Source organism: Pyrgilauda ruficollis, unplaced genomic scaffold (genome assembly GCF_017590135.1).
Source record: "Pyrgilauda ruficollis isolate IOZ18807 unplaced genomic scaffold, ASM1759013v1 scaffold17, whole genome shotgun sequence".
NCBI classification, from domain to species: Eukaryota; Metazoa; Chordata; class Aves; order Passeriformes; family Passeridae; genus Pyrgilauda; species Pyrgilauda ruficollis.
The window spans coordinates 8778400-8800374 of NW_024515875.1; the positions used below are offsets into that span (position 1 = coordinate 8778400).

At 44.8% G+C, this 21975-nt stretch overlaps 1 protein-coding gene across 1 annotated transcript; it reads left to right on the plus strand.

Moving 5' to 3' along the window:
* The first annotated feature begins 3217 nt into the window (after window positions 1-3217).
* PLA1A (phospholipase A1 member A) lies at window positions 3218-21946 on the plus strand. The gene is made up of 11 exons (XM_041463902.1): window positions 3218-3293; window positions 5704-5905; window positions 6744-6921; window positions 7640-7748; window positions 10526-10627; window positions 11438-11527; window positions 12379-12546; window positions 13601-13690; window positions 14149-14257; window positions 18052-18216; window positions 19507-21946. Exons 1-11 carry the CDS (start codon window positions 3221-3223, stop codon window positions 19589-19591), a joined length of 1371 nt encoding a protein of 456 aa, XP_041319836.1. The 5' UTR covers window positions 3218-3220; the 3' UTR covers window positions 19592-21946.
* The last annotated feature ends 29 nt before the right edge of the window (window positions 21947-21975 follow it).

The window sequence follows — 21975 nt, forward strand, 5'->3', positions numbered from 1 at the left end:
GCAGCACTCTCATGGCAGGAGCATATTCTCTGCTGCTGACTCATCCTCTTCTCAGGTAAAATGTCCTCCCAAAATGTCGGAGGCTTTGGATTGAACCTTGTTGCTGGGAGGATGCTTGCACACTACAGCTTTCCTGTAGGTCATGAAATCTTTGAGGTTAGGAGAGAGAAATCTGAAGCAAACAGTTTCACTTTGAGACAGGTTATTTTAGGGTGGAAGGAACCACAGGAGGTCACCCACATGCACTTAAGGCAGGCCTGTGTTCTTCCTACTGAGCTGCTCCAGGTTGTAGAAGATTATTAGGGCTTCACAGGGCAGACAAACTGAGAGAGAAACTTGAACCTAGAGGCTGGTGCCCTCACCTAGGAACTTCTACTTGGTGATACATGGTAAGGATGCGTTCTCCCTTATGCATACTTATACAGGCATACCAGGTAGATCAGAAAGTGCTCAAAAAAGGCTCAGATGGCTGGTTTTCCTCCTTTTCTGACAGAGTACCCAAGCAGACTTGCCCTTCCTCAGTTGTCAAGACAATCTTTGATGTTTACTTCCTGCTCTGTCATTGCTGGGACACACTTCTGAAAGCAGGGAGGTCAAATTGCTTTTCGTTGAGATGAGAACTAATCCTGGTTCCTCTGTCAATCCTGGGAACAATACACAGGAGTCTGCATGCTTAGCACAGAGCCATAGTTTCTACTTCACAGACAAATGACAGAAAATGCAGGAGCTCTGAGACTAAGTATTCCAGCAGTAGTGGGGATCCAGAACTTAATGAACAATGAGCTAAGCTCTGGGTGTATCTCATGCCCTTCCTTGAGTGCAAACCTCTCTCCACAGGGAGAGGTTTTAAATAGTCATCATTTGCTTAGCTAACACTTGGTTTCCCCCAAGGTCTGGTGCTGCTAACCCAACTACATTGTTTCCAGTATCAAAAATTAGTTTTCCAGGCTAAGTGAATTTTCCTGTGATCAGATTTCCTTGACCATTGGGTATTTGCAGTGCTTATGTTCCTCTGCCAGCTGTTGCTTTGTTGGTGGGGACTCAACACTTTCAGCTGAGTTGGGCACTTTCAGCATTGGCTTGAATGTGCAGACAGCACATTTTTAAATTTTTCTTTTTAATTAAAAGAATATGTGCATAAAATCAAGTTTGTTTGCTTTCACTATCCTTGGCATTCTCAAGCAAATCACACTGTGCTTCATGACTGTGTGCTGTAAGGGACTGCTAAAAGAAATCTGAAGTGATTTGTAAGTCTTTGCAATAGTGCTCCCATTGCCATCATAATCACTTCCACTGGGAAGCAAAATAAGTGACATTAAGTTTCTGAATTAATATAACTATAATTACTCTGTAATTAAGTTCACAAGCAATAAAAAGAAAACCCTTTATACCAAAATAGCTTTACTAGTAAGAGCACTTTAAGCACAGAGCAACTTGAGTGGCTTTTGCTGTTTGCATAAGGAATTGCCACGGTGCGCTGCTATAATAAAAAAAAAAAAAATCCCAGGAATTAGTAAATCTGAGAATTCAGATTTAGTAGGCAATTTAAAAAAGACATTTCTTTTTTCAAAAAAAAACCACCAGTTTTGTGCATTTGCAAAATTGTTAAACAGCAGGATGTTGTTTAACAGCTCAGCAAATACACTAAATAAAACCAGATCTGCAAATCTTGGCCAAGGTTATGTTTAACTCTAGAGCTGTAATACTGGTGCCTGCTTTATATTACAAGTAATTTCAAAATTTCCATAGGACTTGGTAAAGAAGGAATGGGCCCATTGGAGTGCACAGGCTTTATCTTACAATCTGAGAATTGTAAGATAAAATAAGATGAATCTGATGCTGGGGATGAAAAGATGAAGCATTGCCTGGAAGCCAGGAGATGGCTATTGGCATTGCAGTTTTCAATCTTGGAAAACTGATGTGGTTGACAAACTCAGGCACATACTTGTGAGACACTGAGGACCTGCTTCTCTGACAAGAAGCCAGCTTGATCCTGGAGGCAAGTATTTCAGGGTCAGAAGCTATCTCTGTACATATCTCTGGGAGGATGCAGTTGGAGTGGGGGGCAGTAGTCCTCCAAGCCAGGCAGCTGAGGCTGCCTTACTTTCAGTGAAAACTGGAGAAATTTATTTCAGAAGATTTGGAAATAAGATGAACTTCTGCCTAAAACAGCCCCAAAGCCTTCAGCTGGAACAAACTGGGGTAAGGAAATCATTGCTATCACCAATACCTCTAAAGAAAAATACTGTCTGATGTTTTTTTGAAATGTCTTTGGTTATCTTCCTGATCAGACTGAAGAAATTTCTTCATTTTGTTGTTCAACTAAGCCACTGTAGATTAGTACCTGGACAGGGAACTTTGCTCGTTACCCTTCCTGCCATTTAGCACAGCAAAGCTGCCTTGTCCAGCACGACAGACCAACACAGAGGATACAGGTGTGTCCTTACCTGAAAGTCCATCTCAGCCAGGGATGTGGGACCTCCACATCATCAATGTCATGTTACACATCTGGGTGTGCTCTTCTGCTTCTCCATCTGTATACATCAAAGTGGAAAAGTTTTTTATTCAAAGGTCTTTTTGAAGTATTTGCATGTTCATGATGCTGGTGCATTACTGAAGGGTGCCCCCACCCTAAAAAATGTAGTCTGGGCATGTTGTGGTGATATGACCACCAGTTACATTTTAGCCTGCCTTTCCCTCACTTTTCAGATGTAATCCACTGTTTTGCCTTATTTAGACTGTTACAGGTATCTGACCAAAAGCAGAAATACAGGAAAGACAGCAATGCAGCAGGAAAATGCGATGCAAGGCTGATATGAATCTTCCTGGCATGGACTCACTGTGAAGCCTTGTGATAAACCAGCATCCCTAATCAGAATTTGGCAGAAAGGCCTAGGTAGCAAGGATAAAGCACTGTAACTCTATCGCTTGCTGGGATTGGTTTCACTGGCTGATTTCTGAAGTGAGAAGTTTCCCTTGAGGAAAGGGAGGTAGGGAGGAAAGGAAGGTCAACATCTCCTTTAATGAAAAAGTTAGTGAAGCCTCTGCTTCAGATTTTGACTAATGGTTAAATAAGAGCAGAGGTAATTTCTCAAAATCCAAATTAGGTCATTTTCCCAAAAGTGCACAGGCTGATTGATCATTACAGAGTCAAGCTGATCATTAACCACAGCTGTTTTCCCCTGCACAATCCTTATACTTGTGTTGGCCGAACAGGAAGATGGTTGAAGATCCGAAGAGAAAACTGCTCATGGTTCTTGCTCTCCTCTTGCTGCCCAGCTCAGCACAAACAGGTAAGAAAAACATGAGTGACTGGCAAGGGATTGAAGGTTTTACAGAGAAGGATCTGAATTCAATTCTCCCTAAACAAGCTGTATGTCAAGAGGTCCTGGCAATAACCTTGTTAGGTGCGGGGGAGAAAAAGTAGTGCAAGAATGGTCCTTTCTTCTCTTATTTTTGATTCAATCACTCTCAGTGACTTAATTCCATTTACCTGATTTACAAAACCGATCCAGGTTTGCCCTGAAGTGTAAGGATGCAGAAAAGGGACCACTTGCCTCTGGCAGAGGCATCTTTTCCACATTGCTTCAAAAGGTCAGCAAGTGTGATCTGCAGTAGCTGAGAGAAAAATAAACAAATGCCACACTTCCTTTTCTTTCCTTAATCGTACTGTCAATGAGACTGCCTTAGTGGTCACATCTACAGTCCCACATCACCTGCAGCTTCACTGCAGTGCACCTCCTGCCTTACCTTTACTCACAATCCCCCTCATCTTATGCCATTTTTCACGCACTGTGCTGGCACTGGAACCACTTTTGCTACTTAGAGTGACTCATGGCCTAGATTTTTTCCAAGCTGATCTCTAAAAATATCTCTTTCTTCCTTGTCAGTGCACAGGAAGACCAAAATAAACAACAGCGAGGGATAGTCACATCCTTCTAGGGGAATCTGAATATTGAATCTCACCCCTTTGTGCTGGCCTGTAGGTTGTGTTTTGTCTAGCTGGTGTAAAGTATCTTCTGAGGGAAATTGGAAAGCTGGATGTTTGATTTAAAAGTACATAAGTGAATAATTATTTTATTGTATATCAGATTCAAGTCCTCCTCCAGTCCAGAAAGGGAAGGTGCATGTATTGTCACTGCAGCAAGATGCCACTATGCCAGCTCTAAAAGTAACACTGCTAGTGACACATACTGCTGAACTTCTGTGCTTTTTGTCTAGCCTAAATTTGCTCAGGTGTTTCACTAGCTACAGGTTGGATGTTTATTTTTTTCTGCCTAGGTCAAAGTTGCTTCCAGCTGTTATAAATAAGAAGCTTGACTAGGCCAATATTCAAGCAACAATCAATTTATTAATTAATATGGTAAAGTATGAGCAAAACAGCGCTGGGTACAGTGGGGGAAGTTTTCCCTCCAACTGCACACCGATGGTTGAGGCTTACAGGTATTTATAGGGGTACACACAGCTTTCTCAGCAGTTTCGATTCCCGGCAGTTTCTATTCCCAATTTTTACGTCACAATTCTATACACTATTGTGAGTTAGTTTTTCTCAGGATGTACCCCAGGAAAGAGTATCCCCAGATGGTGGGGTTCAACTTCCCAAAGAAGTAAGAAGTCTTTCAGCTGGTATGGTCCAAAACTCCAGATGTGTGTCCACCTTTTACTTGCAAAGACTATAAATCTCATGACGGTGATGTCCAGCTTCCCTTGGTGAAGCTTATCAATCCTTGAGTTGATGTTCAACTTCCTTTCTCAAGCTGCTTTTTACTGTTTTGCTAAGGTGTTGAGATAAGCATATTTCCTTTACATGCATTCTAAACCTATATTTTTAAAGCTCCTTATTACAAGCAATATTCTAAAAAAAAGGTTATTATTGCAAAGCTGTTTAAATGCTTAGCTACGTGCAGAAAGTTTCTGTCCAGCAGCAACATTCTTAAAACTTTAATTCAGATGCTATTTGCAAACAAAGGATAATTTCCAAGGCCTTTTTCCATGCTTTACTCCCGCAGTTATTTTTTAGAATTCATCTTTTAATTGTCCCGTGATCAGTTTCCACACAAATCACAATCACAAGTACACACACTATCTGTATGTACCTGACACGAAACACAACTTTGTATCTCACACAGTGGCAACCTTTTCCTTCTCATAAAGCACTTTCATCAAGTAAATGACTCAGCTGTGAAATTATCAGTGACATATTTTTTCATCAGCATTCTCATAATTATTTCTGGATTTTTGATGCTATTTTCAGTTAGACTTGTACCTTCTAATAAGCCTACCAAAATTTGAACAGAATTATCCCCATTCAGTGGTGACTACCTGTCAGCAACCATTTTTTTAAAGATCTAACAGCCACCTCATAAATATACTTAGTACCTGGTGTAGGTGGCCAATTTGCTTAAAAAACCAGCAACATATCACTCACCTCATGGTAAAACAACACTCAGAAGTCAAAGCTGGTATTATATCCATGGTTATTTTCCCAGACAGAACTGGTATTTCAACAAAGGACAGAAACAACTTTATCAGTTGGGTAAAGTTTCCAGATTTGTATAATTTTAATTTATGCTAGATACTTTTAATCTTTATCAACAGAAGTGAAATTGCCACCTTCATTTTCCTGTTGAATTAGAATAAGGGGTGGTTTTTTCCCATTGCACAGACCCAGACTAAATGTGCCACTCCCTCCCTCCTGTGCAGGGAATACAGACAGACTCTCAGAGCATCACTGCACAGACTTCCAGAGAGCCAGCCTTCTACGGGGCAGAAAACTTAAGGTCCAGTTTCTTCTGTTCACCTCCTTGAGCCCCAGCTGTGGAGAGCTGATTTCACCTGATGATGGCCTCAAGAACTGCAGCTTCAACAGCAGCCTGGAAACCAAAATCATCATCCATGGCTTCAGGTGAGAGAAAGAAGAGTACTGTGACTAAGTTTCCACTGGTAAAATAAACACTGCACGAGCATTCTCAAACACCGGGTGGGCTGGCGTGCAACTCTCCTGCTTGTGTGACCTTCTTGTCTCCCCAGCAGAGTGGCTGCATGAAAAACAACTCCTAAGAGCAGAGACTGGGATTCTCAGCCCCAAACTGGACCCAGGAATTTTCTGGGAGGCTGTTGGTGGAAAATGCTGCTGACACCCCACATTACAGCACAACTTGAAGTCTTTTCATTTGTGACCAGTTGCCTTTTCTTGTGCTTCACACCCTTTGGAGCCTAAAAAAAAGTTAGAAATTAGCATAAATTTCCTTCCTTCCTTCCTTCCTTCCTTCCTTCCTTCCTTCTTCTTTCCTTTTTTCAACATTTTTAGTTAAGAAGTCTTTTCTTTAAGATTCTTGTCCCATTAAATTTTCTTCTTGGATTTCATGCCCGATAGCCTGCGTTAATAAGCCATTTAGAACCACAAGCAGACAGATTATCCTTCTGTTCTTGAAAGTGTTGGGATTGGAGCTGTTTTGTTTTTTTTTTTAACTGCCATCATTCTGCAAACTTTTGTGCCATTTTTCAGTCAGGTGTGACCATATAATATTTTTTGTTTTGAAGTGCAAATGCCTGAATAGAAATTGAATAGAAAACCAGGATGAAACCACAGCAGATCCTGCAGGATCTTTTCAGAAAACCAGCCTTCGAGTCTTCAAGTGAGATAGCACACTCTTCACCAGATGGCATTAGGGGAACTGGGAAGAACAGAGCCTCCTTTGTTTGAGGAATAGCTAACATCCTTGTCTCTGGTGACTCCTCAGGGCTTTGGGTACCAAACCTTCCTGGATTGAAGGGCTTGTCCAAGCCATACTGCACACCAGCCGGGTGAATGTGGTCGCAGTAGACTGGGTTTATGGGTCTACAGGAGCCTATCCCTCCGCAGTGGAAAATGTCACAGAGCTGGCCCTCGCCATCTCACAGTTCATCAGCAAGCTCCTGGTAAGCTACTGTGCATTCCAGTGCAGGGAGCACGCCTGGGGAGCTGCTCCTAACCTGCTGTATCCAGGAGCTGGACAAGTGGATTTTTTTATTCCAGATTTTTCCTTTTTCCCTCTTTCAATTCAGGCTTGAGCATGCCACCATTTTTCTTCTTCCTTTGGAGTTTTGACATTTTCTGGAATAAATCCCAGTTGTCAGCTGCCTCTCCGGTTCAGAACAAACCTAAAGTCTGCCTTGGGTCTTCTCAGATCCATATTCACTGGACACTCTTCTTCTTCTGCTGAGAAATTTTGTCCAGGAAGCTAGAGGGAGTGAGATTTGAGGCTATATTATATTTGCTCTGGGCTTCAGATAAACTTCCCAGTATGTGGAAATATCCAGATATATCCCGTTCTGTTCGTGCAAAGCACAGTTGAACAAGACTTCTGCAATCAGGGTGATGAATCCTTGTGTTAACCAGCTAAATATAAACTCTAAATGAAATGTTTGCAGTGCTGACCAACCTGTTTAGGGCTGGGTTTGCATCCGTGCACCTGAAGAAAGGCCCTGAAAAACATGAAGTGCAATACCCATCATTTCCTTAAGTATTTGGTTTCCCACTGTACACCTCAAAAACAATCCTACATTAGGAGAGTTATAGAGCTGCTGTGTGGGCTGGGACAGGGTATGTCACCTTTCTGCTACAGAAGCAGTAATTTGTATTATTGTCACTCTGCAGGCCCTGGGAGTCTCCAGGACATCCATCCACATCATTGGGGTAAGCCTCGGAGCACACGTCGGGGGCCTGGTGGGGCACTTCCACAGCGGTCGCCTGGGACGGATAACAGGTATCACCCCTCTGAGTCTATCAGCCCTCACCTGCCCTTCAGGAGAGAGAATGAAAGGGCAAGAAAGGGGAGGCATTCAGAGTGGTCTTTTAATTTCATAAGGGCTCACTAGATCCAAGCTTATGGGCTTCTTCCTAGATTCTGACAGCACCTGTCCAACATCAGGCCCCTCCATGCTGCCAAAAGAACACAAGTATTTGCAAAAAGGTCCTTCCACCTCTGCTACGCTATTCAAACTGGTGCCAGCTTAGCAAAGTACAAGCCCTCATGACTAGTGAAAGCCCACAACACTCATAAGCTTTACTTCCAAATTATAGCATGTACATGTGGTTCTTAGAATTTAAGCCCACAATGCAATTGTGGGGGGAGCAGCAGGAGTGAGCTGCTCTGCAAGAAAACGTGAGCTGAGAGCCAAGGGCACAGTAACATGGGCAGTGGCCTCACAGACAAGGGATACAGTCCTGCTGTGTCTGGGCAAGAAGAGCAGAACAGGTCCAGTGACAGGAACCAGGGTCAGGCACAGTCCATTTGTAGTGATAAGGCAAGCCCAAGATCAAGGTGGGAAGTCAAGTCTGGACCAAGCAGGGCCAACAAGGCAAAGGCCAGGGCATGGCATCCCTACCACACAGCTCAGGCAAAGAACAAATGCAAGAGCCTGAGCCAATGTTGGGAGGACGCAGAGGAGGCTCCTTGCTGTTCTCCCCCACAAGCTGGCTGTTCTCACAGTAGGCTGGTCTAATGCCACCAAACTGTACCAAATGAGAGCTGACCTTAAACACAGTCAGACTCCTGAGTGTGAGGAAGAGGCTCCGCTAGGGGAATTGCAGAGCAAAATGGTTATAGGCTGATCCTGTCATTTAGAGGTTTTTGTGCACTCAAGACCTGTTCAGCCTTTAGGTGTGAAGCATGAATAAAGTCACAGAATCATTTAGGTAAGAAGAAACTTTGGAAGGTCTCTAGTCTACACACCACCACCACCATCACCCCTCCTCAAAGCGGGGCTGCATTGTATGTCATAGCAGATTGCCAAGGGTTTTACTAAATTCTGGGTATCCCCATCAACAGAGATTCATTTTGATAGGAGAGGAATGCCACTAAAGAAGGAACAGACAACGTCTCCAGCAGTGTGGCCTCAGCTCCTGCTGCCTCAGCCCATGCTGGTCTGTCTCACAGAGGTATCCTCAGGAAGGGTCCCACTCCACTCTTGGCTGGGCAGTCCAGAGAAATGTTAGTTCAGTTTTCACAGCTACCCATGCTGCATGAAATACAGGCATTTCTTAACAGGAAGTGAATTTCATGTTGGGCCCTTGTTAAAGCTGTGAATGAAAGTTTACATTAGGAGAAAATTGGAGTAGCCTCTGTCCTGCACTAGAATTTTATGATCAGTGATGTCTTCAGATGAGCAGAAGCAGACACATTTCCATGAAACCATGGTAATTAACTTCAGAGTTAAGCACTCTTCCCCTTTATGTTGTCCACATGTAATAGAAGCTCTGTAGATTTTTTTATTCCATTTTTATCTCTGCTTGAATACAATCCCTTTTCTACATTCCTGTTTGTCCTGTGATTTCATAGGCACACTGGGCATGCAGACTCCAGTTCAGATTTAGGAGACTGAAGACAGGTTGGGTTAGACCCAAGATATCCCTGATCTCTTCTGCCTCCTCACAAATTCCTCACACAGGAATTTGACCCCAGAGCCACAATTTGCTGAAGTGTATGTTCGTATTAGGTTTCTGCCTCCTCACTAAGAATTTTATGCCACACTAAATAACAATTTTCAGTATCTTTTAAAGCTTTTAACTACAACTTGGAAGTGGGTGGGGAACCTCTCAGATTTTTGTGCTTATCAAGATTAAAGAGCACTAAAGTCTTATTTTTAGCTTTTATTTACAGAAAGAACACAAAATAAGGCTTCTTCTTTCTTTTCCTCTCCCCTCACAAATGCAGACATGCCTATTTGTATATTGTTGATACTGCCTTCTCCATAGAGAATTAATGAGGCTGAGTCCAAAGCTGTGAAACCAGCCAGCTCCAAGATTAATTGGCACATGGAGCAGAGCTGCTTCCTAAACTATTGTTGCCTGGGGAGTGAAAAAAATGTCTTGTGAGGTTACTTTTCTATAAAACAAGAACAGGACAAAAGTCAGGAAAAAAAAATAATCTGCTTCTTGGTATTGCCAAGGACACTTTTCTGTGTTCCTTTGAGTCCACAGAAGTTGCTCCAGGAGCAAGTTTTAGGCAAAAATGTAGGTGATTGCTAAAGACTCAATTTTATTGGTGGGGAAAGGGCTCAGAAGCCTCTTTGGTTTAAAATTGTTAGGTAATATGAAACTTCTGTAATTCCTGAGTTGGTTAATGCCTGGGGTGCTGAATTCACCAGGTAACTGCTGATCTGCAGTGACATTTCTCAGACTGTAGTGCTAATACACACAACAGTACAATTTGGGAAAGCATTAAAAAGTTTGATTCTCTTTCACTAAAACTCCAAGAGAGACTATGCACCCTCTCTGTTAGAGGTATTTAAGGCTTTACAGCATAAAACCTTTAGTTAAAACACTGCCAAAGGGTGCAGAACAGTGGGAACAATGCAAGGAAGCTGTAGTGGAAGTCGTCTCTAGCAGAAACTATTCTGGAGCTTAATTGCTGAGACCTGGGAATAATTTATTATATTTGCCTAGCACTATTTTTTTAAAGTTCTAAATAAAATAACTGGTCCAGAAATAAGAAAGAGAGGGGCTGAAGAGTACTTGTTGAGGTGTTTGATTTTGTTACAGCCCTGGATCCTGCAGGCCCTAAGTACACCAGTGCCAGCCTTGAGGAACGTCTGGATCCTGGGGATGCCCTCTTCGTGGAAGCCATTCATACTGATGCTGACTGTAAGCTGGCTTCCCTCTTCCGCAGCCTGGCCTTCTGTTCCTCCTGGCATCGTTATTGATAAGGAGTCTGTAGGTCATTGTCCCTTTTTTTGCCAAACTACTATGAGGTCAAGTTCACTCTGAGGAAATGTCTTGTTCAGAAAGGCTTTGATGATGAATTCATACCCCAGAGCACTTTGAACAACAGACAGGCGGAGATTGCTACAGCAGAGTGAGTTTATGCAGAATCAGCTCAGCACGACTTTTACTGCCTAAAGGGAATTTATAGGTCTAACCTCACTTTGTTTTTTCCTGCCTGATGTAAGAAGGGTGACACCCAGAGTGCTGTTGGAAAGTAACAGAGTTAAACCAACAGCTGGTGCAACAACAGAGTAACTTCTCTAAAGCACTGAGGATCCACATAGGCAGAACATCTGCTAAAGAATAATGTGGTGCCTTTGAGTCACACCTTTTGCCTGGAGACCATGAAAACCTCTACCAACACAACTCTCAATTATCCTTCATAATCCCACATTAAGGCTGTGGTCAGTTTAGCTCTCCTTTACATAGAACCAAGAACTAGAGTTGCTGAGCTGGTGGTTAAGACACAGTTTCCAGTCATTTTGATGGCAGGGCCCGGAGCATTTTCTGCTCCATGCATCAGACATGCACATGTAGAAGCAGGAAGTCTGGCCTTGATGTCTCCAGCATCAGGACTGGCTCCAGTACTACTAATGCTCAACCAATTATTGGGACCTGTCATCAACATGTAGGGTAAAACCTACAGAAGAGCCAAGCCTGAGAATGAAGTGGCATTTCACCTCCTTTCAGATTTCGGGATCCGGATTCCTGTAGGCCACATTGATTATTTTGTCAATGGCGGCAAAGATCAGCCAGGATGCCCCCGATTCATCTCTGCAGGTAAGAGCACTCTCTGGCCATGCAGAGAGCTTTCATGGCCATTTAGCAGACTGGGAAAATGCTGCTTGGCAAGCAGCTCTTGCTACAGCCATGGCAGTCAGCAAAGTGAGACAAACATATTCACAGCCCACATCTCTTCTCAGCAGTACAAGAAGCAGGTGAAATTAAAATCACATACTGATCAAGTGTCTTGGCAGCACTGCTATCAAGAGATGGGATTTCAGTGGTGCTTCTCTGTGACACAAAACCCTAGCTTCAGCAGAGATGACACTTTCCTAGAAAGGCTCTTAGGTAGCACTAACAAAAGCTGCTTTTTGTTTTCATGCTGGAAGTTGTGTCTACTTAGAGAGAGAGTTTGTACAACTACTGTCCTTTCCTTCTAGAGAAGAGGACTTTCCACAGTAAACAGTGTGGACTCACTAACATTCAAATATGTTCTGTATGAGTCAGCTGCATTGAGGGCCAGCTTTCCTGAGATACCTATGGTACCTCATTTCCCATAGCTGGGCTTTCAGTGCAGGTGGGAGTCAAAGCTGCTGCACCCCCTTACAGAGAGCTTGATTGATGGCCTTATTGATGGGACATTGACAGGAACCTTACAGCCTGTGGTCCCTCTCTTCCAAGGGACTCAATCTGAGAGATAGATACACTTCTAACTTCCTGCAGAACTTTTCTTTCAGTGGGATCTGGGCTTGTAGCCACAGAAATACCCTGCAAAATATTATTAATGGGAAGGCGATCGCTGCGGTAACAGTGTTCCTTCATTCCCAGTTCCTGGGAATGAGCAAAAAGCCTGAAGCTGACAGGAAGACTCATGGCTGCTTTTCTCTGGTTGATTTTTTTCCTTGCAGGCTATAACTTCCTGATCTGTGATCACATGCGGGCCGTACATCTCTACATCAGTGCCTTGAGCCACCCCTGTCCCGTCGTGGGGTTCCCCTGTGCAAGTCATCAAGATTTCCTAAATGGTCATTGCTTGGACTGTGCAAAACCCTTCCTGTCCTCCTGTCCCAGAATAGGTACAGTACCAGCATGAGACCTGCCCGTAGCAGATGACAATACATTCCTGATGGTGTCAGTGCAGAGCACAGCATGTAGCCCAGATTTCTCTGAGCAGGATTTGCTTTGGATCTGTTTGACAAGCTGTTTTGTTTTATGGCTTCTATAGATACAGGATAAAAACTCATCTATTGACCAGGGTAGAACAGCAAAATCTTGAACATTTCTGATCTTTAAACATTTCCTAGGGCCCAGATATATGTTGAAAGAGAGTTTCCAGAATCCCCTGCCAGAATGAGTGGGCAATCAGCTCAAAAAAATGTCTTGTTTAGAGAAGCAGCTGGAAATTCTAGTTCAAGCCTGAAGTCCCGGTCTTCTACACTACTCAGTGTTGCCGAGTCACTTCCTTTTCATAAATTTCTCCAAAGATGAACTCTTTGGACTGGAAGAAGGCAATAGGTGCCTCTTTTAGGCTTCTGAAACCGGGCTGTGGCACAAGGAAAGGAAGTGTCCTCTGCTGCTATTTGCAGTGTGGTACCAGAGGAACATAAAGAGAGGCCTTTTTTGGCATAGGTTCTCTCAGATCAGCCACCTCTCCCCCATCCCACCAAACCATTTTGCCAGCTATTTAATGTTGCAGGCCATGAGTTATGATGGATTCCTCATTTGACCAAGGAATTCAATTTCCCTGGTGTTTGCACTGTCATTTACATCTGCACTAAGTTTCCTGACTCAGGTAGTCTTTAGTCTTGCTCATTTTGCATAGATGCAGCTGACAGCAAAGTTTGTTAGCAGAGGAATGAAAAGAAAGCCACCAAGAGGTTCTGTGGTGATGATTACCTGGGGTAGCCAGAGGAGGTTTTCTGAGGGAATGTTAAACTGTCAGACACCACAAACTTGTACTTGCTCTGATTTGCACTGGTATAAGAAAGGGACCTGTTCTCCAAGACAGGGGAGTCAGGCAGGGTGAAAAGGAGGTGACTGATAGATATTATATTTCTGTTATGTTTCTTACTTATATTTCTGCTCTGTCATCCATGGCTTTCCCTGCACTGACTTTATTTCCCCCTGCAGGCCTGCTGGAGCAGGCGGGTGTCAACATGAGCAGGCTGCCCCAGGAAGTGAAAGTTTTTTTAATGACCAGTCCTTCAGCCCCGTTCTGTGGTAAGTAGCATGAGAGAAAAAGGATCCAGAGGGTGTTGGCCAGTGAGGCAAATCCTCTGAGGAGCCCAGGATGGATTACAGCACACTACCCCATCAGAGTCAGCTGCTGTGGGCCGTGGGGTCTGAGAAACACCACTGAAGAGCAATAACCCTGCACATCTCCTCCATAAAGCCCTTTCCAACAGATTTGTTAGTGCGGGCACAGCCCTGAACTAACACAGCCACACGTGTTTCAGGGCTAAAGTACAGGGGATTGAAAATGCCTGTCTGTTCACACTGGGCTATGCAGACATGCTCCCTGTGCCTCACATAGCACAGAGACTTGATTCTTTCTTATGTCTGTTCAATCTTTTCTGCTAGTGGGGACAGTGAATGAGTGCTAGAGCCCCTCTTTTGTCATGGGCAGGTCCTACAGATAGTACATGTCCTCACAACCTCATTCTTTGCTTCTTGCTCAGTCCACCACAGCCTGGTTGAGTTCCAGTTGCAGAAGAAAAGAAACAGAGTCACCAGCATTGAGATCAGTTTCAGCAGCAACAGCACCAAGGACACAGCAAAGATCACCATGTGAGTGACAGTGCATGCTTCTGGCCTGCTTTTTCCCAGCTCCATGAGTAAGGATGTTTATCCTAGTCCAGAAAAAGCACAACAACAGTGTATTTCCCTGAGTGATGACCCACAACCTTGTTTCTTGAGTCCCACCACATTTTCCTTAAATGCCTTCAAGAATCAGGCATGTGCTACCCTTACTCAGTAACCCTGTCTGGGTCCATGTCTTTCCCAAGTGCACAAAGCATTAGGAACACCCTGGGAGCCCCTGATTTGCATAGTTTTGTGTGGCTATGCCAGTTCCTTTTCCACACCATACCCTGACCTGGCTGACCTGGCTCCACTTCAAACTGCAATCACTGTCAGAGAGAATAGCCCTGCTCTGGCAGACAGGGGGGGCTTACAGCAGGACCCCAATCCACCAGAGACTCCGGAGGGATGGGCTTGGTGGCTTAGACATTTCTCTTGATGCCCAAGAGGGGCAAAGAGGAGACAAGTGCACCTCAGCATAGTCAGAAATGTGTTAGTACTTGTTGCCTCTGCAGTAACGCAGCAATGCTCTCACTCCCATGGCAGGCAAAAGCAAGGGGTAGGGGACCAAGGCACACTGTATAGACAGAAAGATGCCTCTTGAAAGCACCACCCTCCACCACAACGTGTCTGATTAAAAGATCAGACTCCACAGCTTCTACAGCTCTGGCCACCAGGGGATTTCCCCACCACAAGTTCCCCAGTCTTCCTCACTTCTTCCTACTCCCTGCCCATTGCTCTGGGAAACCACAATGCAGATAACACATGCTGCTGTCTGCCTCAGGAAGCAGGAAAGCAGCCTGCCAGAGTCCCAGCCAGCTCTGCTGGGATCACAGGGGTTCCAGTGCTGGCTGCCACACAGTCCTTACTGCTAAGCCAAAATACTGTGCCCTGGAGCTAATTGTGTTGCTGATTCAGTCGTGGGCACCAGGAGGTAAGGGGCAGAAATGGGGAAGGGGAAGCCAGGCTCTAGGGTACTTTCCAGAGTGACGTAGATGCTTGGTCACAGATTTCCAGCCAGGCACCACAATTTGGGTTTGTACTCCAGCCTGGTGGAGCTCAGTCTGTTCAACTATTCCTGGTTTGAAATCCGAATCTGCCTTTTCCACGGATGCAGGAGGGAAGAAATAGTAATGCCCAGGTCAGACCAGGACCCGTGCGGCGCTTCCACTGGCATTTGTCGGACACTAGGTTTGGTGGGAGTCCAGCAGGAGGCATGTGAGAGCTGGAGGGAAAGGAAGTGAGCCAGGCAGGCAATCCCGAGGCTTTGCTGTACCCTCCGCTTTTAATGAGACAGTGGAGTTAGAGCAGGGTAACCGAGCCAGAGATGCCCTGCGGGGGGGAGCAGCAGCTGTGTTTCTTTTAAATGCCTTTCTTAGAAGCTCAAGGCTAAACTGAAACATTTGCTTACAGCAATAAACCTACAGATCTGAGAGTATAAAATTGAAGATGTCCATTTTATTTCCCACTAGTAGCAAAGGGGAATTTTCCCTGCTGTAGGCAAAGCTCAGCCTTCCAGTGCAGTCAGGTTCAGAGTATCAAATGGGCATCTAAACATAGATCCTCACATCACAGTTGAGACACTGATCGATCAGTGACTTATCTCAGATGATCTGTCATGTATATCATCCTGCAGTTTCCCAGAAGTGCAGAGGGACTTACTTGGGAGTGTTCAGCTAGTCTCAGATCTTCAGCAAAGGACTTACATGGTTTTGTCTTGCCTCAAACTGCCCTTCTCGTCTCCTTTCCCAAATATCCATTCCAATCTTACTGCTCCCCACATGTTGCTCAGAATGCCCCAAAAGACATGTCCCCAAGCTTCAGTAGCTGATATGGGGCTGATGAGTGAGGAGTTTGTTACACAGGACACTTCCCAGCTGCACTGCTGTGTGCTTACACATCACATGATGTCATCCCCTATATCCAAGAAAACATACCTCTGAAGCCAGCCAAGTCTCATAAATCCATCCAAACGTTGTGCAGGATTACACCAAGTGTCAGTCCTAGGAGTGGCTCTTTCAACATGGTTAGCTGTACTGTGTTCTCTGTCCATGGACAGCATGCCATAGAGAGATGGCCTCCATTCACTATCCATTATTCACTTTTATAACCACAATTTTGCCATGCTTCTTATTTTTATCAGCTTCGAGCCAGACACAGACACACAAAATCTAGCAACTACTGCTGCAGTCTAAGGGAGGGACTGGGTGTGCTGGTGTGGGTTGGCTGCTGTGAGTGCTGCTGTCAGCCCGTGCCTGAGAGTCACTTTGGTTAGCAGAATTGTGGGCTCTTCCTGACCCTTTTGGCACCTCTCCCCTTTCCCTGCCGTCAATCATGTTTCTGATCAGTCACCCAGGTGCTTCTGGGACAGTGCCAAGCCAGCTGCACACGTCATTCTTCATGAGCACAAGGAAATCAATTATCTCCATGCTCTAGGAGGTGCCAAATAGATGAAGTGCAAGGCCCCCTGGATGGACTCCATAGAAGGGACTTGAAATACCTGGGCAGCACAGATCTGTGGCACTCAACTCACTGGGCTCTGGTCATTGGCTCATTACCAAACCTCTGTCATTTCTCCGTTCACATTGCCTGGGTAAGAGCACAGGGATGGACAGAGGTCTGTCCCTCTATCCAAACATCCCACCTTCAATGAGATCAAAAGCAAGTAGCTACAGAAGAGTATATTAAAAAAATCTCAGTATAAGCATGTAGCAATACTTCCCCAAAGAGTTTCCCTGTATCTAGTTACATCTCAGGGACTTTCAGAGCCAAAGATGAGATCATTATCCTTACTAGCTTTTGTACTCCACAAACCTGTCCAGTCGCCCTCCCTTGACTTGTACAGTCGTATAAACTTCCAGGCATTCACAACATCCCAAAGCAAGGATTTTAACAGCTTGAAAGGAGTGGTACTCTGTGCAGTAGGCATTCTTTTTGAGCCTGACACCTCCTAGCTTTCGTTGAGGACCCCAGTTTGTGTACTGATCCCCATCCATGCCATTCACCATTTCACAGATGTTGACTTATCTACTACTTACCTGTTATATTATCTCCTTGAGCCAGGTCTTATGAGCTCTCAGAGAAATATAACACACCCGAGATAGCCCAGCTATCTCAATGGCATAAAATCAGCAGGATGGCATCTGAGGTAGAGCTGGAAACATAAAGTTTTAATAAAAGGCAAAATAACAAAGCTCTTTACAGAGAACTTAAGTTAGGGGTAAAAGGCTCTTGCTCTTCACAGAGCACCCCACAGAAGCGATTAGTTCTTTTGTTCTCTTCTTTTTCTAGTAAATTGTGTAGGAGAGACTTTTTTGCTTCTGTCCAATTGAGTATCCTTAAGTTTGAAGTGAAGTCCCTAAAGTCTTATGAAGTGTCTTTGCACCAAATTGAGGGAAGAAACTTCTAAGCTTTTTTCCTTTTTAAGGAGACAAAAGATAATTTAGCCACTCCATCAACAAGAAACACATTCCTACACTTACCTCTCTGTGGCAAGCTGAGCAGTGCTTCAATCAATATGCAACAGTAAGAAGAGTTGGTGATGGGAGGAAGGCTATTTATACAGCAATATTCCTGAATACAGAGATAAAACACGGAGAGACAGTCTGTAAGACGCTCATGCAATGCCTTGTTTTGACAGACGAGTCTTCTCACTCCATTTTGTTATGTGAAGGCTTCACAATAGTACTGCAGATTCCTCCAGTGTTTCCATGGATCTGCACGTGGACTGTATCTGCAGGCTGACTGAGCACATTCCTGACGTCTCTCATCCTGCCTTGCAGACCCAAGGACCAGGAGACAGGCAAAAGGCTGCTGGCCCACCGAGTTCCCCTCTGCCAGATAAACAGCGTGACCCTGAAGTATATCCCCAAGAATCTTTTTTGGAGCAAGGATGAGCCATCCATTGTTGGCAAGTTCTGTGTAGCACCACTGCCTCTCAATAGCAGGTAAGCCTCAGGAATGTCGTACTGGGATGCACTGAGCCTATGGACTCAGCCTGTGGTTTGAAGCAGTGTGTTTTTCCTCCTGTTTAGGGAAACATTAACAGAGGTCTTTTCCATCACCTCTCTGTCCCCATGTAACTCATTTTGTATTTGTGAAAGAGAAAAGCTACAAATGTGGTTTTGTAGTTTTCTAAAATTCTTCCCCCAGGATAAAAGTGTTGTGCCATGGAAAGTATAGGGCTGCAACTCACATCACCTTGAAGCTACTTAAGTCACAAACCATAGCAAAAGCTTGTACTAACTAGAATTTATTCTTTTGTCCTTGTTTGCCCTCTCCATCTTCCCCTGTCTACAATGGGCCCCCATCTAAAACATGACAGATGAGCATTTTTCAGGATGAGACAACAGAAGACCAATAATATATTTCTGTGTCTTATACAGCAAGGTTTATAAAGCACTAAGGCTATAGACAACCATTCTGGCATTTTCTCGGTCAGACATGGTAGAGTACATACCTTTAGCCATAGTTACCTTTCCCAGAGTAAAAGCAGCCAAGTCCTTCTCATTCTGAGAGAGATAATTGTCTTCTCCATCATACAATATTCTTGACAGGAGTTTCACAGATCCAGAGTTCTTGCAGACAGACAAAACAGCTGGGTTTATACTGACAAATTAAACTGTCCATCACATTGCTTCTGAAATACTGGCTCAAGGCTGAAGCAAGCTAGTGAATATATCAAAGCAGGTTCAAATTCTGTTTTGATGGACAGTAAGGAGGCTGAAGTTCTAGGCAGTAAAAATATATCCAGTAGACCCAGACTGGGGAAGAAAAAAGGCAATTCTATAGAAATACCAGGTAGTCCCTTGAGTATAAGGACTACTCCTTACTAGCAAGTTTTGCACTCCAGAGTTGGGATGGATGTGTTTTTATCACTTATGAATGGGACAGCAAGGCACATTGCCTGCAAGAGGTGCTAACCTGCACCCCTGGAAGCACCGGACTTGGTTTTGATACAGATAGCAAGCTGTACAGTTGCACAGGCTCACAACTGTGCTCCTGTCACTATGCTGGGAGCGCTCAGAGCAGCAGTGGTGCTGCACAGGTCAAGGGAAAGGTGAAGGACACAAGCCCGAGCATGTCCTTCCAGCCAGTTCATCCCAGCAGGGGCACAGCACCCCATTCCCTATGCCTTGCAAAGCAGTGCAGGGTCCAGCACTTTGCTTGCTTTTGTGTTAGGATAGCCACCTGCACGTGCCAATGCCCAGCCTGACCTCTCTGTGCTCTTCCCACAGCAGGACCATGTCATGTCTGCCCTGGAGCCTCACCCTCCCCAGCAAAACAGACATCTCGTATGACCTGCCTGCTGCTTGTGCCTAGCTCTGCCTTCAGGATACACAGAACCAGAAAGGAGTCCTAAACATATTGCTGCTCTCTTCTCTCAGATAATACTTTCACCACAAAACTGGATGGGTTTTTTACTCCCTGCATAAAGGGCAAGATGTAAAGGAAAAGAAGTGCACAGCAGATTGACAAATACAAGGTTAAGTAGTTACAGCAAAATCTTCCAGTTAAAAGACTGGATTGACACTTTTGTCTCACAGGTTCTGTACCCAGCTCTCAAAGTGAGACAGGAAAGTCATTTAATCTCGAGGCTTGAATCTGTATGAATGAAGGAGAGGATAATATCACTCTTTTTATAGTGGGAGTATTAGTATAATTCATTAGTGTTTTATATAGAAACTGTTCTGTAATCTTCATATTAAAGGTGAGAGGTATTATTTACCTCAGCAAGGGAAACTGTGGTCCAGGTTTGGCACATGAAGGAGCCATTCTTAGCCAGAACTCCAATGGGAAACTCACTAGTCCCATCTACAAGATGCTTTCAGAGGGAGACCCTATTGATTTCACAGCACATAAATCTCTCCGAAGCTCACATGAAGTGAAGCAGGCACCAGGAGCAGCACAGAGCTCTCACATCCAATTTTGCACTGCTTCCACCATCTGCCCAGAACAGAAGGTAGTAGGAGAATGAGTGCTGTAGCCACAGGACCACCTACCACAAATTAATCCCAGGAACTCAGCACAGCCGTTCAGACCTGAAAAAGTAGTTGAAGTCTGGAAATAATTGGTGGAAGATTACAGTGGGACCACAGAAACAACACACCCACGCCTTTTCCACACCACGATACATATGCAAATTAAAGAGGTGACAAGTCTTTCATCATTTCTGACCACAAATCACATCTTCTGTTGACCATTTTCTCTGGTTCCCTGTACTGGCTTCACTGAGCAATAGAAAAGTGCACCAGGAATTGCATGATCGGGGTGAGGGACATGCTAAAAGGAGAATTGTCTCAAGTCATTTGCCATGAGCTGTCACTCCTGATTCACTAGACAGTGTCACAGCAGGATTAGCTCCTGCTTTCAGTTCACATCCAAGATTTTGGGCCCTGCATTATGACTGTTTGGAAGGACAGCTAACAAACACCATCTCCAATACATACTTGAAGGGGGATAGAGCTGGACTCTGATAACTTGAGAGAGATCCAGGTTAGTTGGCACCATGATTGAAAAGTTTCCTGGGATCTAGTTGGAATATAAGCTCAGCCGACACCTGTGAAGGGCAGTGTGTAATTCAGCCCAGGCACTGCTTCAGGCAGGTGCATGAAGCGCCTTGACAGATGGACCGAGTACCACTGCACATTTCAGCTCCTTTGCAGAAGAGACCCCGGCAGCTCCCGTGTCAATCTGCTGCAGACATTTCCGAGCTGTGAAAGGCAGAGGGGTCAGGCTGAAGCACCAATGTATTGACAGAGCATGGTAACAACTACGAGCAGGATGATTCCCAGGCCTGGGGCAGCCCCATTCTCCTGCCCTGGTGTGGCAGCAAAGGCGAGCAGTGCAAGGAGCTGTGTACATCACAGATCCCACATACCCACCATTCCAGAAACAGGAGTGCCAGATCCCAAGGGCACAGGTTTTGCCCAGCTGAGACTTGCAAGACAGGCCAAACCAGAGGCTGGGCCACAGCCCCTGTGTGAGCAGGGCAGGGCAGGTGGGGCTGCCTCCACCAGCCCAGGGCTGACACAAAGCCAGCCCCACAGGCAGAGTGGCGGTGCGCCAGCACATCTGTGCCAAGAGGCACTGAAGGATGCCCTTCCCTGTGCTGAGGGAAAGACCAACATTCCTTGCTCTTTCCCTGAATACCTGCCCTGGAGAGGCTCCTACTCCCACTGCTCAACTTGATTGCACCAGGCTCTGTGAGACAGAGGGTTCTTCCACAGGTACTTCCAATTCCCTGACTGAGGAAATGGCTGGGGAAGCTCATGAGACAAATCCTGTTGCAGCTGAGCTTGGAAGAGGCCTTCCATCTCTACACGATTTTCATTAAGGCATTGTCCTTCCTACCAATGGCTGCTCTCTCCACAGATGTTTTGTATCCATTACTCTCTTCATCTGATGTTTGTGCACCCTGAGGTCACACCCACCCTGAGCACACAAAAAAAGGGTTCTTTCCTACACCTGATCCCAATCTCAATTCCTTCTCTTTCTTATTTCAAGAATCAATGCAAACAACCAACCAGAAGTTTTTTTTCACCAGCTTCTTTGAGAAGTTGTCCTTGTCATAAATGAGAAATCCTAACTCCTGGAAAAGTAATTTCTGGTTTTACTAGAGTGGATGCCCAGCGAGATGCAGAGCACCGAACTCTCCATTGCAAGCCCTTTACCAAAGCTGTCAGGCCCATTTCCCCTTGCCCTAT